This window comes from Hydra viridissima, unplaced genomic scaffold (assembly GCF_058129835.1).
Source record: "Hydra viridissima isolate aposymbiotic clone 2 unplaced genomic scaffold, HvirCarnegie_v1 scaffold_1, whole genome shotgun sequence".
Lineage (NCBI taxonomy): Eukaryota > Metazoa > Cnidaria > Hydrozoa > Anthoathecata > Hydridae > Hydra > Hydra viridissima.
The window spans coordinates 13,449,254-13,470,598 of NW_028324300.1; the positions used below are offsets into that span (position 1 = coordinate 13,449,254).

General features: G+C 29.1%; 1 protein-coding gene across 11 annotated transcripts; it reads right to left on the reverse strand.

The window, feature by feature from the left end:
- Nucleotides 1–1,524: 1,524 nt before the first annotated feature.
- Nucleotides 1,525–21,292, reverse strand: LOC145187631 (interferon regulatory factor 2-like). Of its 11 annotated transcripts, none has more exons than XM_090094289.1 (9): nucleotides 21,269–21,289; nucleotides 20,010–20,084; nucleotides 17,922–18,199; nucleotides 9,587–9,759; nucleotides 9,372–9,407; nucleotides 3,599–3,621; nucleotides 2,304–2,379; nucleotides 2,027–2,110; nucleotides 1,531–1,857 (listed from the first exon to the last, which is right to left on the reverse strand). In XM_090094289.1, the coding sequence occupies exons 3-9, from the start codon at nucleotides 18,131–18,133 to the stop codon at nucleotides 1,814–1,816; spliced, it is 648 nt and encodes a 215-aa protein (XP_089950415.1). In that variant the 5' UTR covers nucleotides 18,134–18,199; nucleotides 20,010–20,084; nucleotides 21,269–21,289; the 3' UTR covers nucleotides 1,531–1,813. The 11 variants fall into 11 exon arrangements, 10 of the variants coding, with proteins under 10 accessions (XP_089950446.1, XP_089950443.1, XP_089950415.1 ...); XM_090094303.1 differs by lacking the exon at nucleotides 1,531–1,857 and adding an exon at nucleotides 2,662–2,723 and having other exon boundaries at nucleotides 21,269–21,292; XM_090094294.1 differs by lacking the exon at nucleotides 21,269–21,289 and having other exon boundaries at nucleotides 20,010–20,167.
- Nucleotides 21,293–21,345: the final 53 nt, after the last annotated feature.

A 21,345-nucleotide genomic window follows, 5' to 3' on the forward strand; every position in this document is an offset into this window, starting at 1 on the left:
ATATCCCACCATACGCTAAGCATTACTTTTTTTCGATGAATATCGGGTTTAGGTGAGGCAGATGCTGATTGAATAGGACTCAACCACTGTTTTTTGTTGGAAGGATTGTCATAATAAACCCACTTTTCATCACCCGTTACAATTTTCCACAAAAAGTCCATTTTTTTGTACTTAGCCATATGAGAAATACAGGTGCCCAAACGTTGCATTTTGTTGTTTTCAGTCAAGTGATGTGGAACCCATTTTCAGACCTTTTGAACCTTTTCCATGTCGTGTAATCGTCCTAAAACAGTCGAATGTTCAACTCTAAGTTGTTCTGCTAATTCTCGAGTCGATTGCCGTGGGTCTTCTTCGAGAGAATTCCTCTAAATTGTCTGTTTCCAGTTCCTGTGGCCTTCCTGAAGGTTCTTTGTCTTCAAGATCAAAATCTCCGCTGCGAAACTTAGCAAACCACATCTGGCAAACGTGAACATTTAGAGCATCCACACCGTAAACAGAACAAATCGCTTTTGTTGCATTTTTACCCTGCCGAAATTTGTACAACATGCAATGTCTAAAATGTATTTTTTCTATTCAGCCAACCTTAATACAACCCCAAAAGTTCATACTGTCTTTTATCATGCTGAACACTTCATTCTGAAAAAAGGACTACTATCACACTTTTCTAATTTATTGGGATCGATTTAAATGCGACTCCACAAATCCAAACAACAGAACAAAACTAAAACACTGTTTGGCAGACTTCAACCCCATACACATGTAAACCATTCACATAATTTGTTCATCTGCCAATTATTTACAAGGATTTTTGTTATCAAATAGAGAATTTTTACAGAAAAGTTTTTGCTACTTGTCTCGTGAAAAAAAATGATATTTTTGATCCTTGTGATAAATAAAAAAAACGTGGTATTTCTTATCCTTCCAAACTAAAATGAGTTTTTCTCTTAAATTGGTGTTTATCAAATACCTGTCAAATAAGAAGTTAAAATCTCTTTGTCAAAAAACTTATAGACAATCTTCTTGATATACTTAAAGAAAGTGAATCAATGTAAAAGCTGTAAAAATGCAAAATTGAATTCTCATTTTGGCCGTAAAACCACCCTATTTTTGCTGAAAATTAAAATGCAAATTTTTCTAGCATACTATAATGCCTGATTTCTAGATTAACATTTTTGTAAACTACAAATAATACTCTTTCAACCATCCGAAGGATTTTCTCGGGTCCGAAGTACTTGGTCATGAGGTTAATAATGAGGTTAAATACAATTTTGGGAACAGTGATTGCTTTTATGCTTGAAAATTGAATAGGGCACCTGCTGCACATAGAACGGACTATTTCAACTGTTGAAACTACGAAATTAAATCTTTTTGTACAATATTCCTCAGACTGAACTTAACTTTTGAAGATTTAAAAATGGTGGGGAATTATCTTGATTAGGAATTAAAATTCATTTATACTAAAAACAAATTCTAAAAAAACTTACAATAAAAACCAATTTACAGTCAATGTAATAATCAAAATAAAGAACGTGATGACCATCATAAAAAATTCAGTGAAAAAGAAAAAAAGTTAACCTAATAGTAAAAACAATAATAAAAAATAATAGTAATAAAAAATAATAGTAACAAAAAAAATTCTACAGCTTTAAAATATCGAGTATTTTTGCACTTTCAGTAGGACTCAATGAGTTATTGTGGAGAAGTATAGACGGAGAATTCTTTAAAGGTTTTTATACTGCAAGCATCAAAGATTTTCAAAAATAGAACTAAAACTTGCAAAAAATGATAAAACATAAACTTTATCTAAAATCTTTTAAAATCTTACAATATCATCATTGGTATCATCTTCCGTGACTTCTTTAACGAAAAAAAAAAAGTTTTACATCCAAATTTTATTTATAAACAAATTAAGATGATTTTTAAACAAATCAACAAATATATTAACTAAAAAGCCGACATTTAACATTGTTAAACTTCATGAGAAGCTTTGAAAGACAAATAGAATGGAAAGTCACAAAGATTTTACCAATATCATGAAATTCATTCGGTGAATGTCTTTCGTTGTTTATCAACAACTCTTCATGCTGAAACCCAAATTCATTCATAAGACCTTGTGAAAAAAAAAAAAACAATTTTTAAACTACACATAGGTTGAAAACCTCCTTTAACCAAAATAAAATACTTTAAAGCCCATCAAAAAAAAAAAGAGGCAACAAGTAACTAATATTGCATAAATGAAATTTATGTCACAAGTAACAAAATATTGCATAAATGTCGCAGGAGGTTACATAACAACAATTTACTTGATCTAATTTCAAAAATTGATGGCAATTTATTGGATGCAACAGAACTCACGTCTTCCACTTTATTTGTTTCAGCCTAAATGTAAAAATATTTAATAGCAATAAATGTTTTTTTTAAAAAAAGACCAAACAACCAAAACAATAAAAGATTATTGTAAGCAATTGTTTAGTTATTCAGTTTGTTCCCTTTGGAACTTTTTTGCTCCATTTTTTGTTTTCGTAAAAATATTTACATTAAAAAAACTTCGGGTATAAATTTAGTGCAACGTCAAGCCATCACATTCAAAAAAAATCAACACACTCATTTCAAATGATACCAAATTGAGAGAAAAATTAAAGAATTTTAAAATTCACCTACATTTCAAGATAGAAACAACCCTCTGAATTTATGAGGGCATTCACCCATTGTCCAGTTTTGTTCTACATCAACAAAAAATATTGTTTTTTTTATGTGATAACCTTTTTTTTCTTTTGCAAAAGAATAAAAACAAGTGTTGATGTTATTTTTTTAAACCTTTATGTAGGCTTCAATACTTGAAAAAACTAAGAATGCAGAAAAATAATACAATCAGAATGACTATTTTAACCTTTTCTTTTTATAAGCATTTTTTTGTGTTTTGAATAAAAAAGTCTTTTGCACAGATTTAAATCACTTTTTGGAAAAGCAGAAAAATACTAAAAAAAAAATGTTTCATTTAAAGATTCTTTTACTTATATTATTAAAATTTCTATAAAAACTCGGAGCTATATTCTTAAAACTTCTATAAAAACTCGGAGCTATATTCTTAAAACTTTATTTAAAAGCAAAAACAGCAAAGCATCATAAAGAGTATTAAACTTACCTTAAAGTTGTCAAAGGATTAAACAATAAAGATGAGAATTCAAAAAAATGTTTTGCATTTTATGTATTTAGTAATAACACATGTACATGTAAGTATATTGAGTTAAGATATATGGCAAGTTCACAAACAGTCCGTTTATATTCCCCTAACTGTGGTATATGATTTAAAAAAGTAGAGCTTTTTTTTTGGAGAAATTGCAAAAACATTTTTTACTTTTAGCATTTTAGTATTTTAGAAAAACTATCTTTCGTAAAAAAAATTTATTAAAAACAATTATTCTGCACTTGTTGCATAGTAACAATTTCTGTATGTTTACATGACACAGCTGTTATTCAGCTTATCTTTAAATAAAATGGAGCAACAAAATAAAACTGATTCTAAAAATTTGAAGAAGTTGCACTGGGGGATGAAATACAATAAATAACATTAAAAATTAAGAAAAAAAACTCTTACATAGTCATCCATACTGCAAACCTCTGAGAGAAAAAACAAAGTTTAATATTCAAATGGAATATAAAAGAATAAAAAGCAATATCAAGAAATGCAAATAAAATAAAACTACATAATACAAATAATACACAGAAAATAAAACTTTTCTTATCATAAAAAAACTGCTTCACTATGGTCATGTAATACAAAAGAACTTCACTATGGTCACATCTCACAAAAGATTTTTACATTTTTACAGAGGCATTCATACAATAACAAAGTTCAAAGCAAAAAAGATAAATAAACAGAGCTAGATGTAATACCAAAAGCTCTGATTAAAAAATAAATATAGAGAGTTTGGAAAGATTACTAAAATATTTTTCAATACCTCAAAAAAATTCTTGTATGAAAGACATTGCCTGAAGCAAATCATTTTAAACAAAAAACAAACAGTTTTAAAAAATGCTGCACATTTGACATAAGGTCACTTATTATTGTAATACTTCATAATATTAAATTATATTATAAAATAGAGGAAATCTATGTTAAATGGGTCATGGTGCATTTTGGGTTACACAACAATCAAACCAAATATTCAAAAGTTAGAAGTAAATTTGAATCAGAACCTTTTCTTCTAACAGAAGTAAAAATTCATAGTTTCATTTATTTTCTGTATCTTTTTTTTTTTTTTTTTTTAATAGATAATTTCTCAAAGGAATTCCAAAAATACTTTTCACTTTTTACTTTGGGTTTTTATTCTGAGAATAGTAAAGTTTTGAGAGAAAAAAAAAAGCTTAATTTTTGTATAGAATAAAATCTCAATTCTAGTTTTCCAGTTTTTGTAGTATTCTACAACATTTTGTTTTTCACAGAAGTAAAAGTAAAAGTGAAAAATTTTAAAAATGGAAATCTGTTATTCTTGGGTTAAATGAGTCATTAACATAACATTAGATTTGTTTTATAGCTTTAGATTTGTCAAGATAAAAAAAAAATACACTTAATATGCTTTCCATCTCAATCTTTACATCTTTTGCAATTACTAGATGTAGGTGTCTTTTGTCATGTGAAGAAGGTATGGAAAAAAATAATGCGTATTACACTGCAACAAAAGACAAGAAATGGGATAAAGAAGTTTTTCCATCTTTGATCAAAAACATTTTGAGTGTGGCAAAGCTTTCACTTATTTTCATGCAATAGCTGGATTTCAACATACTGGAATTGCTCCACCTAATAAAAACAACATAAATAAAAATAAGTTAAAGGTTAGGAAAACTTTCAACCCACCTACAAAAGCTTCAATACGATGCAACACTTGTAATAAGCTGCAACACGATCAACACATTATAAAGTTTGAAACCAGTGACATCGCCTTCACCAATAATACAATATTTCAAGAAGCATGAAATTTCAAGAACCATTAAATTAGGCAAAATTGAAACTTGAAATTGTGCAAAAAGACTTTCTGCAAGAACAAAACCAAAAGCATCTTACAAAAAGGAAAAAAACTGACTTAAACAAACTTGGCAGCAGTCAAATGATGAATGAACAATCGAAGTGATCAAGGATCAAGAAGTAATAGGGTTACTAAGCAACAAATAGCTACAAAAAATGGAAATCACATAGTTTAGTTATTGGTGTAAGCAAAGAGTAAGCAAAAAGATAAAAAGTGATTAAATGCAAGAAAAATACAGAAAAATGTTTTACAAAGATATGGAAGCATGTAAAAATATTTTATAAAGATATGGAAGCATGTAAAAATGTTTTATAAAGATATGGAAGCATGTAAAAATGTTTTATAAAGATATGGAAGCATGTAAAAACGTTTTATAAAGATATGGAAGCATGTAAAAATGTTTTATAAAGATATGGAAGCATGTAAAAATGTTTTATAAAGATATGGAAGCATGTAAAAATATTTTACAAAGATATGGAAGCATGTAAAAATGTTTTACAAAGATATGGAAGCATGTAAAAATGTTTTACAAAGATATGGAAGTATGTAAAAATGTTTTACAAAGATATGGAAGCATGTAAAAATATTGTGGTGTCACTGGTTGCACAAAAAAAAATGTCAATGGCAATGAAAGTTTTTGTGAGCAAAAATTTAAACTGTAGATTTAACATTAATTTCATTGTTAATTACAGTTAATCAACAGTGATCCATTTTGACCTTATCTTCAGTTAAAACAGGTCCATTTTTTAAACTTTAATTTTGATTTTTTTTAGCTTAAAGTTTTCAATAAAAAAAAATCTATTTTGCGCATTTTCAATTTTCTTTATTTAAAAAAAAAATTCATATTCCTCAACAAAATAAAAGTTATCGGGTTTATTCTGAAGTGTGACCCATTTAGCATGGTTTTACTCAAGAAATTGGTGCGTGCATATTATAGAATAAAAACTGAAAAAGAATATTAATTTCAATTTTACAATTTCATTTACTTCTAAGCCAAACAAGGTAAAACAGTTAAACAGCAACTTTTAAAGTCACTGAGGCAAAATTTTACTGATTTCTGTTGAAAAACTACCGTAGCTTTTTTGATCTTGTAATCTATAGATTTTAGCATCAAATATTTGATGATAAAGATCCTGAACAAGCAATTTGAAGTAAAAGCCTTTTGCAACTAAGCTGACTATATGATAATCATAGTGCCAAAGGACACACTACAGTAGTTTTACTGCTTTAAAGATATCTGTCTACACCTCAGAGGCAGTAAGCAAATATTTCAGCAACTGAGAAGAAAATCTGAAAGCCAGCATTTATTCTAGGGTAGTGGAGCAGAGCTAGGTTTTGAAAGCTGTAAAGCAAGGAAAAGTTTAATTCGACCAGGTAAAAGTTCTTAAAAATTAACTATGAATGACTTTTAAAATACATGAATGATATGGTTTCAGCACTTTTGTTTTACAGAACAAAATATTACAAGATTGACATTCAAAACTCTCTATATTGTTTGCACCCATGAAGATTTAAGGTTATTGCACTATCCATAAATTTAATCATATTTTATAAGTATTTATTTAACCCATAATCCAAAACATTTTAAAGAGATTAAAAAATAACAAGCTACATTCTAAAATGTATAACTTTGGAATATATTATCAACTTATACCACAGAGAATTCTGAAAAAAATATCATAATTTTCAGTATATTTTGCTCTTCTATATATCTTAAACAAAAACTTTCAAGCTGCATTTGTGAAAGAAGATGATGGTCTACTGCCTTCTTTTGATTTAAGAACTACTGAAAAATTTATTATGACAATTGAAGATTTTACATATGAAGATGTCTATCTAAGATTAAAAAACTTAAAAGGTAACAAATCAAGTGGTGTTGATAATTTACATTCAGCTATTTTAAAGAATTGTGCATCAGCCTTTGCCATTCCACTTACGTATATTTTTAAAGAATCGTTTAAAACCAGCAAACTCCCAGTGCAATTTAGATCAGCAAATATCACTCCTCTGAACAAAAAAGGCAAAAAAACCTTAGCGGGAAACTACCGACTGGTATCACTCACCTCAACTGCATGTAAAGTAATGGAAAGTATAATAAGATGTAAACTTGAAACTTTTCTATATAAGTTTTAAACTAATAAGCAAGCAGCAGCACGGTTTTGTTAAAAATAAATCATGCTTAACGAATCTACTTGAAACGCTTGATTTTATTTCAACCGCCTTAGAGAATGGTAAACCTGTTGATCTTATTTTTTGGATTTTGCCAGGGCATTAGACACAGTACCACATAAAAGATTGTTGCTTAAACTTACAGCTTATGGAATATCTGGTCTGACAATACCATGGATTGAAGCATTCTTAAAAGAAAGAAAACAAACAGTTGTGATAGGAGAAAATGTATCCTCTTGGGCAGAAATTACCAGTGGTATGCCACAAGGGTCAGTAATTGGACCACTCTTATTTGTACTATTTATAAACGATTTGCCTGATACTTTAAAAAATCTAACAAAGCTATATGCTGACGACACCAAAATTATGAATGAAATGCTTTCCAGTGCATCAACTCTTTCTTTGCAATCAGATCTCCATTCAGCTTTTAAGTGGACTTAAGACTGGCTTGTGAAATTTAATATTTCAAAATGTATGGTCATGCACTTTGACCGAAATAACAAAAAATCACCCTTTTATATTGATGAACAAAAGTTAAACATAACAGAATCTGAAAGTGATCTTGGAGTAATCTTCTCAAGCAAACTGAAATGGAAAAATCGTGTAATAAAATGCGTAGGTAAAGCCAACCAAATGTTGGGTCGGATTAAAAAATGCTTCGTTTGCTTAGATATTTAAAGCAGGTCTTGATTACTGGATGAGCAGCAATTAAGCCAATCAACTGTCATAGCGTGTTGATACCACACTCACTGGCTCACACCAGTTACAGCATTTACTAATACTAATACTATTGAAATCTTTTTGAATATTTTTGGCAAAACTTTTTTCATCATTTTAAGTTGAAAATTAAGGGAAAAAAAAAACTCTACTAGAGTCCAACTGCAGCTCAATCTGTGTCAGATTTCTTCTAAAACTATAATTCCCATGAGACAATCCAACTTAAATATGTTCTAGAAATCACAAAGTCTTTAGTAAAGTAAAATCTTTCTTTCAGTAGTGTGGATAGTAATTCATTTTATGATTTCATAACATTCCTTAATCCATGAGAAACCAATGTGTAATCCACAAAGTCAGAACAACTGTTTTAAAGTACAAAAATTGCTAAAGTACAAAAAGACACAATCTGTCAAACTTTGCTTAACAAGTGATAGAGTGCTTTAGACTGAATGGTATTTATTAAATATCAAAGTTTGAAAAACTACACAGTTTTTTTGTCAAAGATTTTTTACCAGTATTTTTTACATAAACAATCTATTTAAACTTTTAGCAATTTAACTAACGGATATGTCGAAAGAGGTGCAGCAAGGGGTTATGGGACAAAACCCACTGAATTATGAACTAAACTAATTATATTTTAATTATTTTCTTTGCAACTTCTTGTTCTCTCTAACAATTTCACTCCTGTCATAACTGGAATTTTAACATCATAAAATATTGGGTCAGTATATTCTTTAGTAATTCCACTAATCAAAAGATAATTTTTAAATGAGTATAAAAACTCAATTTTTAATTTAAAACTCAAAAATGTAAAAACTCAATTTTTTATTTACCACATCCATATATAAAAACTTTTAATGTTTTTAGAAACTTGTCCTGAAAAATACATAAAACCCAGCAAAAAATAGTCTCTACAGAGGTAGGATTGCCAATTAAATATCTACAGAGGCTTAAAAAAGTAGATACAATAGACTATTTTTGTTTAAGACTCATTTAAATACCATAAAATAAAAACTAAAGAAGATATTGACCTAATGACTTTTTTGTTTTCAAGCAAGACTACTATATTATAAATAAATTTAAAAAAAGATTATTTTTAATAAGAAAGGCATAAAGTGCAGCTATTGCAATTTGTGTTAAAAGCCCTTGTAGGTTTTTAAGAAAGCAAAGTAAATGGCGTAGCTGTAATATAAATTTGTTTACTTTTACCATAGAATATATAAAAACTTGAACGTAATTCTCTTTGCATAAGGTCATAAAATTTTTGCCAATAACAAAAATCTTTCCAAAGTTAGAATTTAACAAATCAATTGAAACAATAGTAGTCAAATCAATAATAGTGTATTCTTATTTTGAATTATATTTAGAAATTCAGGACTACTTAAAAAACATCACTAAAATCTTATTGTTCATTTTAAACCTGCTAAACCAAATTTGAGGACAGAAATAAAAACGTACCTTTAACTATCCCTTCAATTGTCTTGTCATAGTTTCCTATACAAAACCTTTTACACATCAAAGATTTTTCAACTTTTCAATTTTTAAATGCAAATAACTCAAGGATTACAAAGAACATTTAGATGCAATTTTCAATTTAACAAAATTTAACTGTTTACAAATATTAAATTCTGTTATTTAACAGATACCATTCTTATACCAAAATAAAAGCTTACCTAAGTCTATAAACCTGTAAGCTCGAAAAGAACAGGTGTCGTTCTTCTGAGACAGCTCTGTGACTTTTCTTATTTCAGTTTGTTTTCCTAAAGCACAACGAAAATTGGTTTTCCACTTAGAAACATCATCAGGTTTATTTTTATCAAACTTCTTTGTGTGAACAGCCCAAGCACTAAATTACAAAAGAAGTTTAGTTTGAAAACTTTGGCTTAATTCTCATCACAAACACTACAACATAATTAACAGATATATGATCAAAGTAAGATACATGGTCACCATTAAATGATTGTAACAACTGTAAAAATGTTACCCAGACTAAACAAAATTATATAAGTGCAATAAAAGGGCAATAAGATGAATCAGTACTAATAGTTATCTAAGATAGTTATAAGATAAGGAATTAAATAAAATATATTGGAGAATGCAAAAAAAATTTTCTCTTGGTTAAGCAAACCTTTTTAGCAACATCCATGGTTTAATATGACATAAATGTAATCATAAAATGTACTCATTGTGGTAGTGGTTAACAAAAATAGCCCACAATTTTAAGAAATTCAAAACATTTTTCTTAATCTTATTTACAAATATTTTGTTCAAAAAGACATCTGAGACAGCAATCTCCACAACTAAATAAAAAGTAGGTAAAATAAAAATAAGTAGGTATAATAGGCCCAGGTATTAGAGAGATAATAGATTTAACAAATAAAAATAAGGAGGTATAAAAGGCCCAGGTATTAGAGAGATAATAGATTTAACAAATATATAGACTTTTCAGTTATCTTGGTAAATTAATTGAAATTTTTAGTTGAAAATTTAATTAATTCAAGGTGTCATTTGCTGTATTGAAGCCATGTACCTTCTTTCAGTCCATTTATCCAGATGTTAATTTGACTAAAAACGTAGGAAAGATAGTTTTAATTTAATAGAATTAACCAGTTGACCACAAAACCTATTACAAATATATCAGGTATCTACAAGTATTTAATTTCAGTGTTTAACCATCATGAATTATTTTGTTTCTTTCGGGATAATTATTGAGTAGTTGCTGAATGAAAAGCTACATTAAAAAGCTGCAGCATATAAAAAAAACAACAAATATGATACATGTAAGATAAAAACTGTGATGTGAAATGGAGTGATTGTATTGGTTAACTTCTTCCTATTCAAGAGATAACGGAAAATTTTAAACTAAAACTTCAGGGTTAAGCACATCAATACATATGAAGTACAAATCACATACAATGGATTTTGACACTTTTCAAACATTACTAAAACCAATAAAGTTCGATATCCAGGGAAAAAAAGAAGCTTAGAAATTGCTCAATTAAAGCATAATTAAATAAAAACTAGATGTTCTATTTCGTTTTGTTTTTCTTTAAAAAAGAAAAAAAATAGCTTTTTAAAAGGGCTTTTTAAAACCCTTACTTTCTTCTAAGAAAATTACTTTCCAAGAGAAAATTTCCATGTTTGCCTAACTTTTCATCACTAAGTAAAGTTTCTATATTTCTTAAGTTATAATAACGTGGTCAATTTTTTATACAATTTAGAGTTTATTGGTTTTGCTTTATTAGTTACAGGTATAGTGCCCTTAAAAAGACAGTGCCCTTAAAAGGACAAAAAAGTTAAACTGCCTATAACTTATCTTGAAAAGCACTAAACAAAAGTTGGGAAATTCAAAAATGTAAACAGACCATATAACTTTCAGAAAAAAGTCAAGTTATAGTGCAGAAATTAAAAATTTTTAAAAATTTTGTTCCAAAAGATTGTTTTAAAAAAAATTTGAGAACATAAAATGACTAATATTCAACATAAAACGAAAAATATTTAATTTAAGTCTGTAAACAAGAGTCTAAAAAGAGGCTATGAATAGGGCCCTTATAAGAATAGTAATTGTTTTTCACTTGTTTAATAGGAACATATAGTTTTGGTTGCTTAAAAAGCACTGCTAAAATGTTAATATTTTTGTCTTTTTAAGGGCACCAAATATTTTAAACTTTTTTTCCAATTTTTTATACTTTTGAAGGAGAAAGGTCTCAAAAACAACAAACAAAACACTTTAATTTATAATGAATAATAAAAAAGATTCTCAATAATGAAAGCTATTGGATTCCGAATCTTCAGTACTGTCTTCTTTATCATTAGACTTTCTAATTAAATTCTTTGCAGCGGTTTTTTTTTTTGATAAACATTTTGGTAAAATCATAATTGGTCTTTTACCATCAACAATGCACTTGGATTTACCACATACTGATTTCATAACAATTCGACACATGGGACATTGTTTTAGCTTTGCAGCTTTGCAAATGCTATTGTCTTAAAATGCATCTTTCCTTCCATCTATAGAACAACTCAGCTTCTTCACTCTTTTTTTGTTTTCTGTCTTCTTTCTCTTGCACTTTCTTTTCTTTTGAGTTGTTAATAGATTCTACGAGTTTTAGCACATCTTGACCTTCCATGGAGCCATAGTCTTGAGTTACCCTTGTAGTTTCTTTGTGTATACCATTAATTTGAGCTGGCTTTATTTTTTGGATTGTCAAAAGACCTGGTATTTCATAAAGATTGATGCTTTTTTCATGTAAGTCTGTAATCGTGGTCTGCAATGACAAACATTTTTCTCTCCAGTTTGAATCTTTCTTTTTCCAATACATTTGGCTATCTTTTCGTTTCATAGATATAGGAGAACTTATTTTGCTATTTAGAATTGTTGAAATATCAGTAATGTTAGGCGAAGCAGCTTCCTCAGCTAACATAGAAGCTTGGTGGAATTTATCACTTTGCATAAATGCAACATTTAAACTTTCATTAGTAATACCAACCTTCTTACCAGCTTTTTGTATCAATTCTGGCATAGCCCACTTGTCCCACATACTTGTAAGAGACAACATAAAGGCTTCTCTATTAATTATTTGATGTTGATTGAACAGATTTTCTTTTGCATTAGCATAGTTTTCATGAAGTGCCTTGTTAATTTGATCAAGTAGTTGTGTAACCCCAGTAGTGTCTGGAGGTGATATATATAAATGTAGTTCTTTTTCTCTAAGAAATTGAAGTAAGGTATAATGGAAGCAAGAACTGTGACCATCGCTCAGTACAACAACAGGGCGAAGTATTTTTTTTGCAATCAAGTGTCTGTCGAATAATTTATAAAATGCAAGTAAGGATTTGTGATCTTGCGATCCATTCTCTGTTATCAAAACTAATAAGTTAGGAACAATTTGAATAGCACTCAGCGGAGCCATCTGACTAGTAATTCCTTGAGAACCAAATATTACATGGCAGATGCATTTTTCACCAAAATAATAATTTTTGTTAGCATGATCTCGAATTTTTAACACATCCATAATGAGATTTGTTAGTTTCTGTTCATAGCTTCATAAGCACGATTTTTAACACTGTACATACTCAACTATAGTATCTTCTTCGTCAGCTGTTAGAATCATTAGATGTTTTTTCTCATTTCCTGTAAGAACTAGATTATCTAATCGCTTATCATTCACATTTTTTCTTTTTATCAATGGAAAATGCCCTGTTGATATTGCAGCATACCCTCGTTTTCCATTAACTTTGCACCACTCTACAGCTTGGTTTATCTGTTTGTATCTTTTATCTCCGTTAAACTGCTTTACAGCTGCTTCAGATTTTTTCCTTGGCTTTTTTATTATAGAATTTTCATTTGCTGTTACTCTTAAGCTAAATGTTGGTTTCATTTTTACTTTTATCTATGATAATAAACATTTTAAACTATTAAAACAATTACTCTACAAGCACTGTAATGTAAAAATGCAGCACATAAACAATTGGATTTTTAAGTCTTTTTTTTTTCAATTTCCACTAAAACAAGTAGCTGTTAACTGAAATATTAAGATATAAGAATTGTTACTATGTCAAAATAAACTTTAGGATATAAAGAGAAAAAAAAAGTATAAAAATAATGAAGTTATTTAAGAAAATGATGTTTTTGATGCTTATTAAGAGATGAAGTATTTGGGTCAAAATACATGATTTTTCTAATTATTTTGAAAAATAATAAAGTAATTCCAGATTTCCTTACATTATAAGATACATATATCTAGCAGATAATACTATACAAAATATCTCCACGATTGAGATAATCGTTAAGGAGATATCAACAAAAATAAGATTGTCTTTTTAAGGGCACCCAGCCAAAAATAGACAATTTTTAAGTACAAATAAAATAGTAAAAATAAAATTAAATAATGTTTTTAACCCTTAGGAAGAAATTATATGACTCTAGACAAAATAAAAATATAAAAATTTCGAAAAAAATACTGCAACCAAATTTTTAAAAGCATATTTAAATTTGTTGTCTTTTTAAGGGCACTATACCTGTAGAACAAACGGCTGACAAGTTTGTGCACCTATTGGTGCGTCTATTAAAATCGTTTACGCACGATGGTATAGGATGTACTTTTTGAAACAGCCGCCATGGCGATCGTTTAATGAACGTTATTAATGAATCGTTAAAAAGTAAAATAGAATGTCATTTACAAACACAAAAATATTTTAAAGTGACTGAAAGTAAAAACTTTATCGAACAATGCTTCCACGGTCTCTACAGTCCGATTCCATTAGATTAGGTATCGACTTTTCGAGGAAGAAAATTGAAATTTTAGTCGAAAAAGAGTTTTTAGATCTATTTTTTGAAAAGAAATTCCCAATTCATCCCATTAGTTATGCATGCTCCATTAGCATAACTGATAGGATGAATTAAAAAATAAGTATTAACTGTGGCAAAAACAAAAATCTATCGAATACTTTGCTAAAATAAACACTATTTATGAAGACTTTAGAAATTTGTTGAAAATCCAAGTCAGATCTTCATTTTCTGTTTTAAACTTCTTTTTTACTTAAAACACTGAAAATCTAAAATCAGTTTCACTCATCTTTCTGCGGTATCATTTACGAACTTTATCATATGAAAAAAATTTTCAGCTTCTTGGTATCATGACTGCTTTATTCACTCCTACATTGGTTAAGTGAGCCAATATTTATTTACACCAAGAATGCTGAACATTGTGTAAGATACAGGTCACCAAATATTTGGCTTGCCTGTTTGACAAGTGATTTTTGGAAAAACTGGCTTACCATTACCAAAATTCTTGGGTTATGGAACTTTTAAGAGTGTGGTTGCAATAACTTGTTTCACAGTGGAACAAACATGTTTGTTGAAGAAACTAAATGGAACTATCTGTTCTTTCAAATACCATTTGTGGTTGGTTATCATTGAAAGAATAACTTTAGGAACTTAATTGTCTATTTTTGGGGTCCATCATGTCGTGGATGAACTGCGCGTCATTCACTAGTGATTCAGCACCAGTTCTAGCTATTATCCAAACTGGTGTGTAGAAAAGAGAAAGAGATATTGTTCCTTCTGAAATGTTTGATTGCCCTCTCTTCTTCATAACACATTTGATTAGAAAAAATTAACAATTTTCCTGCATGAACGTTATATACCATCAATGAGCATGTTCTTAAATGCACACCACGTGGTATACATTTAAGAGAATATATTTCACGAGGTGTAAATTTATTGATGTTCTTGCATGACTGTATGATGGTTGCTTTTGTGTTTTTAATAAAGCGTAGTATCATCATCTTTCTTTTGAGGAGGAAGAATTCTGGATTTTTTTTCTATATGCAACAGGTGACTTAATATCAGAACAACAATCCAATTTAGCCAAGTAATTGTCACGTTTTCCAGCAGGATTACTCTTGTGTTTCTTTTTGTTCAACGCCCTATTCTACTCATTTAAAGAGACATGTGTTCTAGCATCAAATTTTGTTTTGTCTTTTTCTTATTTTGTACTTCTCTTGAAATGTTAGATAGTTTCGGACATTTTCTTCATCGTGTCGTAAAAGTATTTCAAAACCTGTCTCAATCGGATCGTTTGGAACCAGTTAATGATGGTGATGGTTGTCCAATAAAGCAAAAGTTAGAAGATGCACAAGTTCTCGGTTTTGGTGTTAAAGACGACGGCCATGATTGGTTGGTCAGCAGTATCTGATAAATAACTAAAACTGGTCTTGAGCTCATTTTCTACTACTTTGCTGCTTTTGGTAAAAATTTTATTTATTTCACAATAAAATAGTTAAAAAAGATTAGTAAGCAGCAAAATAGTCATAGTTATCGTAGTTTTCACATCGTGTTAATGTCATTAATTTAATTTGGTTGATTAAAAAAAAAACCTGCACAGTGGATACAATCCAAAAGAGAAAGCATGGCATATAAAACAATAATTGAGTGTTATAAGATTGAGAAAATTTATCAATCAATTACCAATCAGTTAAAGAAATGTGATAAGCTTGCATTCTCATAGAACTTTTAGAAACTTCAATATTTTGTTAACAGTATAAATTTGAAAGACAATCAAACGAAATTTAGCTAGTTATATTTTAAGAACCAGAAAATACGACATACTTTAATCGAAAAGGCAACTATACAAGAATGAAAATAAAAAGACACATAAACTTAAAAGACACATAAACTGTTATAGGATCGTCATCAGGAAATCTAAAAAGATCTTTTAATTGATGGTCTTCCTATTTATTACCTTTAACACTATCTAGAATTTTATCTAACATTTTAAGATGCACTTGCGCAATAAATCTATGTTTGTATTATTTTCTCTGGGCTCGTTAAGCAGACCTCAATCAAACGCAAAATCAAAATGTGTTGTGGGTTCTGAAAAGAGTACTACATGGACCTATATGAGTAGCGTTTTCGGCTCAAAGTGGTTTTTGGTCATTTTTGACAGAAATACTCAATAAGGCTTGCTAGAGAATAAACAAAAACGGTTTTATGTTGTCATAGTTTTCAAATTGAAAACTTATTCACTCGGGCTAAATAATCTCAAAAATAGTTTGACCTCTTAAAGCAAATATTTGGTGTGTCGATACATGAACATGTTGATACATGAACATAAAGAAGAACATGTTGACAGGAGTAGATTTTCTGAAAATTTAAAGATTGAAATTAAGTATTACAAGTTCTGTGAAAATATTTGAGGAGTGTAGTTCACAAAAGTAACAATTCAAAAATTTGATTCACCAGTTTTCTTGATCAATAAATATTTCCACACAAAAAACCGGGATCAAAAATCAACTTGCTTCAATGTTTTAGCTGACGTTCAAAATCACAATTTGGAAAAAAAATTGATTTCAAAGTTAAATATTTTTTTATTACTCAAAAGAAAAAAAAAAATTGATTTTAAATAGTTTTTATTACTCAAAAAAAAAACTTTTAAAAAATATTTTGACAATAGCTCAAAATTACGGTAGGAAGAAAAAATAAAAAATTTATAAATAAAAAATGTCTTATTTTTATGACATTTTGAATTTATTTATAGGCTTATTTTTGTCCCATTACCGTTATTTTGGCGTACCGTTATTTTGGCGTACCGTTATTTTGGCGTACCGTTATTTTGACTCACTGGTTCAATAACCAATATTTTTCCGTTGTCAATAGAAATTAACAAAACAGTTTAATAAGGCAAACCATTGGTGTTGTCATTCATCATCTTTTTTGTTACGAGTCCAGTTTTAGTAATATCATAAGAGGATTGCCTGATTTCACTTTCAGCACCTGACGTGGTTTCTTGTTTTTTTGACTGATTGTAACAATAAGTCCGATGTTAAAGTCTTTTAAGGTCTTTCGCATTCTATAAAACTAATAAAAGTAAATTTATAAAAATGAAGTTATAAGAATTATATTTTAATTAGTTCTATAGAATGTGAAATAATTCTTGGAAACCTTTTAGTGGGAAAAAACCTAAGTTTGAAAAAACTTTCGTCAGGAATGGCAAACATTTTTTAAACGTTCTTGGATTTTATGTTACTTTTATAACTGTTCTGAACAATTGTGCAATGAATTGTGCAATAACGGAACAAACGATTGCACAAATTTTGTAGAAATTTACTGGTACATATTTACAGAAGCTGTCAGAGAAAAATTAGAAAGATTGAGCAAAAAATGGTTTTTTCATTCAAATAAAAGAATGAGGTCAAACGTCAGTTTGCGTCATTGAAATTCAAATCAAAATCCAAGGTTTTTCTTTCTTTTCTTAATTACCTTTGATTTTTAGTTCTTTTCTGTCAGTGTAAGGAGAAAGGCAAACCCTCCCCTAGTTGGTCCACTAACCACCCACAAATTACAAAACTTGACCAGTTAGTTGCATGTCCATCTTGGTAGCCTATCCTCATAGTAATTATACATCCGTCCTGGTAACCTACTTGGTAGAAAGCTTGAATTATACCGAATATGTAAATTTACCACAAACAATAAAATAAGAGAGAAAAAAAAAAGAAAAAACTCACCGAAACAGTTCGGCGTATTTTTTATCATAATCGCTTGATTTTCCGAAATGGGGCCAAGGAACTTTGAAAATTTGCTCTTCTTTGTCGATCCATTCAAGTCCTGGAAAAAACCCAATTTTGCTCATGAGCCAAGGTTTAAATTTCGTGCGAAATTTTTTTGATTGGGTTTCAATCGAACTGTCGTAGGATGCAGTAATCCTCAAACTTGCCATAGTTTTGTAAACAGTACCAAACAACTCCAGTGAGTTGCACTACAGGCAGTCATACGATTTTAAATACTATAAAGAATAAAAAATGTTCAAAAAAAATTAAAAAATACGCACAGCTTACGGCTTTTAACTTTAAGAAATTCTTTAATAACTTTTAACAACAACAAAGATGTACTTTTTAAGAAAAGGTCCTGCACTATCAACATAAAATTTCAGTGAACATTTTTGTTATGCTTACAATTTGTTCTGATGTTTATTAATTACATCATTATTGTTTTGCCAATCAGATTTGTACTAAACTTAAGAAGAGAACAAACTTGACAAGCAAACAAACTTAACAAGGGAAAAAATTTACCAAGGGAACAAACTAACCATGGGTACAAACTTACCAAGGGGACAAACTTTACCAAGGGGATAAACTTACCGAGGGTAAAAATTTACCAAGGGTAAAAACTTACCAAGTGAGAAAAAAGAAATCATTTCAACATTCTAAATTTGCATTTAATTTTGACTTCTGGTAATGGGCTTCTGTGAGCGACAAATAAGCGTAAGTTTCTCTTCTGTTTAACAGAAAGTTGCACATTTTTGCATGCATACTTCATTTAATTGACTGCATAAAAGATATTATCAAGAGATGCCCATAAACAAAACAGCTTTTTCAATTAAAGAATAAATTTCTTTCACACTTTTAAAGGGTTTATTTACAGAAAACTAATCTTGAAAGTTTACCCAATGAGAGCACCTAAAAAATGGCTCTAGGTAATGTCAAGCTTTATAAAAGTTTGACATTTCTCTAGTAAACAACAAAAAATGTTTAATTGGCAAGAATAGTAGTTTATTCACTATATTGGATAACTGAGAGTAATGATAACTGTAAGTAAAAGATAACTGAGGCTAAAAGTTAACTGAAAGCAATAAATAACGGAGAATAAAATATGACTGAGAATAAAAAGTGAATGAGAGTAAAGTATAAGTAAGAGTAACAGATGGCTGAAAGTAGCAGATAATTGCACAGTAATCTATAGTTTGTCTTAAAAAAGCAGGCGAGATAAAGCTACTTACATACAACTACTTTAAAAAATGAAACTATGAACAAATGGGAATCTCAAAAAAAAACAAGACCAAGATGCAAAGAAGAAATTTGTAATAAAGATAAGAACAGTAAATAAAAATGAATATTGTGATAAGTTATATTAGGCAACAGACAAAAGTTTAGCTAGAAAATTTTCATGAAAAGTACAAAACTTTCTTTAACTAACTTTAATATACATTTACATCACTTTATAAAAACCTATATTTACCTATTTAACAGAATTTTTCTTCTGCATTGATTTTTATTGCATTAAACTTTAAGTATTTATGCGACCAGATTTCGCTGAAAGGAACAAAGAACCCTTCTCCAACACGGAATAAATAAATGGTAAATTTTTGATATCAATACACATTGCAGAATTCCTCACAGAACTCTTTAAGAGCCGCCAAAGTTCTTAAAGGGTTCTGTGAGGAATTCTCCTGAGGATTTAAAATGAGAGCAGCACAAGATCCTTACTATGACTTAAGATCAAGATGCAATTTAAAAAAATATAAAAGGATAAGCCTAATTGGAGGTCGGTCGAACCCTCCACGGTTAGAAACTTAATATTTCTTACTTAGAGCCTGGAAACTTTGCATCAACTTCTCGACATCGAATTTACTTAGAAAAAAAGCAACCAACAAGGATTCCTTACATTATCTCAAGTGAAAAAATCTTAGTTGTGTTTACAACTTTTGAAAACGTACTTTACTAAACCTATTCGATTCCCGGTTTAAACTTATCACAAAAAATGAAATAAACCGCTCGTCGGTAGTAAACTAAAATACAAACGTACAGTTAACTTACGATGTTAGTCAACTATTATGCACCAAGTTTGTTTCCGGTAGCGACTTTGAAATTAGAAGCAATCAGCCAGTTAAACTAAAAACTATAGGGGATTTTTGAAAGAATATATAGAATACACAATATTTTTACCTCATAGAGTTAACTTAATCTCCTTAAGTTTTTCTCCAGAAGTTAATGCTTTATCTCCTAAAGTTAATACTTCATCTCCGAAAGTTATTTTACCTCCGAAAGTTAATTTGATCTCCGAAAGTTAATACTTTATCTCCTAAAGTTATTTTTGTCTCCAGAAACTGCTTAATTTATCTCTAGAAGTTAATTTTGCCTCCTAAATTTAACTTATCCCCTGAAGATGACTAAAAGCTTAAAGTATCTTCTGGAAGAATTTAAAATTATCTCACATAGCAAACAACCTACAAATAAATTTTTCTAATTTGAATTTCAAAAGTTTTCATTTTGAATTCTCTTAGGGATTAATATGTTGTTAAATCGAAAGAAAACAAGTAATTGATTATTATTGTGGTCCAAAACTGGAATTTACATTTAATTTCCAGTTGAATTCTATTAATTTTTCTATTTTTTCCTTAGAACTTACTTGTGTATTGTTTTCGTTGTCAAAATAATTACTCTCCGCCTCTCAAGATCGTTGAAGCGATTTAAACTTTAAGCTGCATGTAGCAGCTTATTTTTGGAGAGTTCGAAATTTAAACTCGGTAAAAATGCTCTAATGGCCAAAAACTGAATTCGAGGTAAAAAACAACTTCTCGAACCCTTTTAGAAGTAAAGGGAACCCTCTTGTTTTGATTTTTCGTTTTTTTCGCTATTTCTCGTTATTTTTTTAAATATTTTTCTTTTTTTTTTTTTTTTTTTTTTTTAATTTATCAAAATATAAAAAGATAAAAGTCAAAATGTAAACTAAATGTTTTAGAAGTGCTTTTCATAAAACTTTTGCTGTAAAATATTTTGTTATTAGGAACTTAAAAATGGAAACAGAAAATCTTTGTTTTAAATTTTGATCTTGTGTGTGAGTTTTGAAAAGTTAGCAAATAAAGCGAAACGAAAGTTTTTGTCGAAACTATTGTGCAAACAACCACTAAAAGTTTGAAACCATACGCAATAAAAATACTGCCAGCTGCTCTACAAATCCAGCTTCCATATGTTTTAATTTAAAAGAAATCAGAATGCAATTTAAGCAACAAAAAAATTTAATAAGCCATTAAAGTAAGCTAGCATAATGGAACACGTGCTAATAGTAGTTATACCTTCGTATGCACAAATTGATGTTATAATAAGGACGCATTGTTTAGTGGACGGAGAAGGTAATGTTTTTGGTTTCGAT